We start from the raw sequence: 6172 nt of genomic DNA, 5'->3' as shown, positions 1-6172 counted from the left end.
TCCTCAAAAATTAGTACAATCTCTTTGCCATAGTTCGTTGTCTTCTCATAACTTTTTTATTTAATCAGTAGTGAAAGGCAGGGTCTATACCTGTTAATTGACAGAGTCTCAATTTGCCTTTTAAAAATTAATTCATAGACTTATTCCATATAAGTTTTTAGTTTTTTACTTGGTTTATGTGGCAGAAAGATCCATTCTAAGATAATATCATTCCTCTGTATTAAAATTCCTGTAGGAGAAATTCTGGAAGGTAATATGAATAGAATATAATTTAGATTTGGGTTCACCCTAACTACATGTGCCTCCTATATTTTCTCCTCAACAATTGTTAATTCCTTTTCTGCTTCAACTGTTAATTTCTGGGACGATTCAAGTCTTTATCACCATCTAAGGTTTTGTTTAAATGAATTATAAAATCAGGTGTAATCCTAACAGCTGGTTGTAGACTGGAAATGTCTCCTAATAATCTTGGAAAGTCATTAAGAGTCTGCAACTGGGGGGCGTGCCCTCCTCCCCTGCTAGGCGGCTCGGCCCCCCCCTGTAGGGTAGGGCATGGCCCGGAGTCCGGGCCTGGGACCCGTGGTCCCAAGCATCTGCCAGTGAAAGACGCCTTCCTCTTCCCGCCCTCTTCTTTCCCTCACCGGCCAGCACCATGGGATGTAATATGTGCGTGGTCCAGAAACCGGAGGAGCAGTACAAAGTGATGCTTCAGGTGAACGGGAAGGAGCTCTCCAAGCTGTCTCAGGAGCAAACCCTAGAGGCCCTGCGTGCCTCCAAGGAGCCCCCGGTGATCCAGGTGCTGAGACACAGCCCCCGTCTGCGGGGGGACAGCTCCTGCCATGACCTTCAGCTGGTGGACAGTGGCACTCAGACCTACATTACCTTCGAGCATGGCACTGGGTAAGCTGCGCCCACCCACCCCACCCATGGACATCTTGGACCCACCCCCCATCAGCCATGAGTATTATGACCCAGCGGAGTTCATGGAGGGCGGCCCACAGGAGGCAGAGCGAATGGACGAGCTGGAGTACCAGGAGGTGGAGCTGTGTAAAAACAGGCACCAAGACAAGCTGGGCTTGATGGTGTGCTACCGCATAGATGATGATGAGGACCTGGGCATCTACGTTGGAGAGGTAAATCCCAACAGCATTGCAGCGAAAGATGGCCGGATCCGTGAGGGAGGCAGAATCATCCAGATTAATGGAATGGATGTCCAGAACCGAGAGGAGGCAGTAGCCATCCTGAGCCAGGAAGAAAACACCAACATCTCCCTGCTGTTGGCCCGGCCTGAGAGCCAGCTAGCAAAGCGGTGGAAAGACAGTGACAGAGATGACTTCCTAGATGACTTTGGGTCTGAGAATGAAGGGGACCTTCGTGCTAGGAAGCTGAAGTCACCTCTTGCCCCGCAGACTGGAAATGATGAGAAGGGTGCTCCTGATGGGGGCCCAAGCTTGAGCAAGAGCCAGGAGCTGGACAGAGGGGTGGGCCGGACTGATGAGAGTACCCGGAATGAAGAGAGCTCTGAACATGACCTGCTGGGGGATGAGCCCCCCCCCCAGCACCACCAACACCCCTGGAAGCCTGCGCAAGTTTAGCCTGCAAGGGGACGCCCTACAGAGCAGGGACTTCCACTTCAGCATGGACTCTCTGCTGGCTGAGGGGGCAGGACTGGGTGGGACTGACCTGCCTGGGCTCACTGATGAGGAGTATGAACGCTACTGGGAACTACTGGAGATCAAGTGCCACCTGGAGAATGGCAACCAGCTAGGCATCTTCTTCTCCCGGGCCTCCAGTGGCAACGGTGCCCTGGACCTCAACCGAAATGAGAGCCTAGGCCATGAGATGGCCATGCTGGAGGAGCTTCAGCACCTAGAGTTCAAATGCTGCAACATTTTGAGGGCACAGAAGATGCAGCAGTTGCAGGAGCGCTGTATGAAGGCTTGGCTGCAGGAGGAGGAGAGCCTCTATGACCTGGCAGCCAGTGAGCCCAAAAAGCACGAGCTGTCTGATATCTCTGAACTGCCAGAGAAATCAGACAAGGATAGCACCAGCGCCTACAACACTAGGGAGAGCTGCCGGAGCACTCCGCTGCTCATGGAGCCTTTGCCTGAGATCCCCCTGAAGCGATCTGCTGCGGGCAATTCCAATTTGAACTGGACCCCTTCTGGCCCTCCTGTCACCGCCCACCCCAAAGGGGCTTCTTCACCTGGAAGCCCTGCCAAGTTCCGATCACTCTCTCGGGATCCTGAGGTGGGCCGGAGACAGCACTCAGAGGAGCGTGTCCGACGCAGCACCAAGACAGGTGTTACTCTGGAGCGTGTAGTTCCCAAAGGCAGCCCTTACCTCTCCAGGCGTCATCGTGGCCAGGAGAGCCAGCATTACCAGAGCTGTGTGCAGTTGACCCCGCCACATACCCTGGAGGATCTGCGCCATGGCTCCTTGAGCTTTGCTAGTGGTCCTTGGGTGGGTGGGGTGGTGGCCGCAGCTGTCGAAGTATCCCACATGGAATGGAAGGTGAAGGTGCAAAGTGATGGAACCCGCTATGTGGCCAAGCGGCCTGTGCGAGATCGGCTGCTGAAGGCTAGGGCCCTGAAAATACGGGAAGAGCGCAGCGGAATGACCACTGATGATGATGCAGCGAGTGAGATGAAGATGGGCCGCTACTGGAGCAAGGAAGAGAGGAAGCAGCACCTGATCCGAGAATGGGAGCAGTGGAAGAGGTGTGAGTTCATGATGCAGAGCCACCTGGAGTGTCTGAGGGAGCAGCAGAATGGCGACAGCAAGCCTGAGATAAACATTATTGCTCTGAGCCACCATAAGACCATGAAGAAGAGAAACAAGAAGATCCTGGACAACTGGATCACCATCCAAGAGATGCTGGCCCACGGTGCCCGCTCAGCTGATGGAAAAAGGATCTATAACCCTCTGTCTCTCTGTCACCACTGTCTGAGCTGCCCCAGCAAGAGCCCAGTCCAGGCCTAGAGAGCCTGACCTTCACCCTCCCTTAGAATCTAGTGTGTCTATGTGTGTGCTTGCATGCTGTGCTTATGCACACGCCTGTATTTGTATGTGTGCACAGGACTTTGGTAGTAGAAAGCCCCTAGAAGGGACACTTCTCTTCCACCTATTTCCTGCTCCCCAAGAGGCTATGTCAACAGCCAGCATAGAGGGCATACCCATAAAGGCTACCTGTGTGTGCCTGCATGTTTGCGTACATACACAGTGCTCTTGATATGTTGTTGGAGACAGGGAAGTCCGTGCAGAGATAATTGAGGTGGACTATCTTAAGCATAAGAGAATGTCCAGCTTCTTGCTGAGCATGGCCTCTTCCCACCCCTGGAAGCCGCAGTTCCTTGTAGACAAAGGCAACCCTGAATTTTGTGGTTTTTCTCCTTTTCAGTTGTTTTCTGTTTTTTGGACCTGCTCTAGGGGTTGGCAGATCCTTCAGGCAACCTGACAAAGGTGGACCCCACCGAATGCTGGCTTGGAAGGAGGTTGGGGGAGGAAAAATGGGAGAGTTGGGTGGGAGGGAAAGGAAGGGGATGGGGAAGAATAGGAAGTAGCTGTCCTGGTGGTCTCTACTCTGAGGAATGGCAGGAAGGATCTGAGTTGGCTTTTGAGGTGCACCCATGTGACTGAGAGTGAAATCACAGGGATTGTGGGCACAGTATCCAAAAAGAATTTGTTGACCCCTGGCCTATGCCACCTGGAGCAGAGCCACTTTTAGTAACCTGAGCAAGAAGCTTACATGTTCAGGGGTTTGAGAAGCCAAACCCAATTGGCAGCAGGGTACACCTCACCTAGCCTAGAGATCTGGTGGGAGTTGGGAGGCCTGGACCCAATGACAAAGGAAGATGGGCTGAGTAAGAGATACCTAAAACCTCTTCCAGTGATGCAACTTTCAAATGTGCCACTCATTTGGTTTCTCAGTCTTGGTGAAGCTCATGTTGGGAGGCAAAGGAAACTCCTGTTCCCCATCTACATTCAAAGAATAAAGCAAGCTGCCTTTTTACTACGTTAAAAAAAAAAAATAAGAGTCTACAACTGGTCTCTCCCAATTTGTGCTTTTGTGTTCTAATTTTCTGCAAACTTATTCTGTAACCTAGGTAAGTAACATAATATCATCTTTGAATCTTTTCAAAAGCAATATGAAATCCCTATTTAGGCAAAAGTTTCTTTACTTCTTCAAATATCCTTTCTAAAGTATCTGTATTTGAATCAGATAACAAAATATCATCCATGTAATGGTAGATTATATACTTTGAAAATTGTTTATGTATTATTTCCAATGGCTGACTAACATAATATTAGCACAGGGTAAGGCTATTGAACATTCCATGTGGGAGGATATCTCATAGTAGGCTGAGAATTATTATAAATAGGTACCGTGAAGGCAAACTTTTCTCTATCCTTTTCTTGTAGAGGTATAGTGGAAAAAACAGTTCTTTAAATCAATAACTATGAGAGGCTATCCCTTTGGTAACAGAGAAGGCAGAGGAATTCCAGATTGTAGAGGGCCCACAGATTTCCAGATTTCTTTCTAACAACAAATACAGGAGAAAATACAGGAGAATTCCAAGGTCTGGTAGATTCTTCAATATGGCAAGCATCTAGTTGTTCTTGTATCAGCTCTTCTAAATTCTGAAGCTTTTTTTTTTTTTTTTTAGTTAGAGGCCACTGTTTAAGCCATATTGTTTTCTCAATTAACCATTTTAAAGGCAGGGCCATTAGGATGTCTGAAGATTTGTCAATTGCTTTGTGTTCTTGTACAGCCTGAAAGAACAGTGAACTTTGTCTATAATATTTTCTAATATCTTCCCCAGAAACATAAATTTTGGGGGCTGCAGGAATGTTAACCTGGGTATTCTATTGCTGTAATAGACCATGATCCCACAAATTCACTGCAATATTAGCTACATATGGCCTCAGTCATCCCTCTGCCCCTCTGGCCCTATGCATTCAACCCACTGTGCTTTGTTTCATTCGAGATAATGTTCCAATTCCTAGGAACTCTTGAAGAGGCCAATATGGATGCCAAGATTCTAGAGTAATGATACTTATATCCACTCCCATGTCTAGTAATCCTTCAATAAATATGCCATTTATACACATTCTTAGCTTTGGTCTTTGATCATTTATAGAAGTCTGCCAGAATATACACTTCCTATGTCTTACTGGAGTTTTTGACCCATCCTCCACATTTATTTCCTCATCCAGATCAGTATTTTTTTACAGTAGGTACCGGATTTTTTAATTTTCCTGGAGAGACATGCTCTCCAGATTAACTGGGAATAGCTGGACCATGATCATCATGGGGGGGCCTGCAAGAGGTTCCCCATAGAGTTTCCCAAGCATATTCATTTACCTTGTTTGTCTTTTGTTAACCAACATTCATTGGTCCAACCAATGAATATAGGCCACACTTCTTACATATACCTGTAGGCTGAGTATTCCTATTCTTGCCATTCCTTGAGAAAACATTTATTCCAGGAATTCCTTGTCTACAATTCTTTTTCAAATGTCCCATTTTACCACAATTAAGACATTTGGTATTTTGATGTCTCCTTATTATACCATTGGAAATTGCTTTTCTTATCCAAGCTTCTGTAGTATAGTCAAGTGACTCAACATTCATTGTATGCAAGATTCATTCATTCATTGGGCTGATCTGATCTTTAAAGGCCCAATGATATTTTCACATTCTAATTTGGCATTCTCACAAGCCAAAGATTCAATTAGTATATGTCTAGCTTCTGAGTCAGTTACCCCTGTTTGTACAGCCTTAGTTAATCTTTGTAAAACTTCACTAAAAGGTTCTCTCTGACCTTGCTTAACCCTAAGATATGATTCAGTTCTCTTCCTAGTTTCTGAATCCCATTCCAAGCACTTAAAGCTGCTGTGCTACATAGAGACAAGCTGTGTTCATCATAAAGAGCTTGATTCTGAGGATCAGAGTAAAGTCCCTTGCCCAGGATTTGATCTCAGGAAATCTCAAGTCCTTTAGCTTTTCCATGTTGCTCTAAAATTTTTGTCTCTTCCCTAAAGTAACACTGCCAAAGCAACAGAGGTCCATTTTTTACGACTGCTGAGATTAACTGAATCCAGTCTTGTGGCATTGCTTTATTACTTGAAGCCCACATTTTGACCATTTCCCCAATGATGGACAAATATA

General features: G+C 46.8%; 1 protein-coding gene across 1 annotated transcript; it reads left to right on the top strand.

Annotated features, from left to right (window-relative positions):
- Positions 1–652: 652 nt before the first annotated feature.
- On the top strand, positions 653–2982 carry LOC126491731 (PDZ domain-containing protein 4-like). Its single transcript, XM_050127553.1, is given in 3 exon segments — positions 653–891; positions 893–1550; positions 1552–2982. Coding segments are annotated over 3 exon segments (2328 nt in total).
- The last annotated feature ends 3190 nt before the right edge of the window (positions 2983–6172 follow it).

Source organism: Alexandromys fortis, unplaced genomic scaffold (genome assembly GCF_014885135.2).
Source record: "Alexandromys fortis isolate MF-2015 unplaced genomic scaffold, M_Fortis_MF-2015_v1.1 scaffold_188, whole genome shotgun sequence".
Classification (NCBI taxonomy): Eukaryota; Metazoa; Chordata; class Mammalia; order Rodentia; family Cricetidae; genus Alexandromys; species Alexandromys fortis.
The sequence above is the reverse complement of the archived record's forward strand: the minus strand, read 5'-3'. Positions and strand labels throughout refer to the sequence as shown.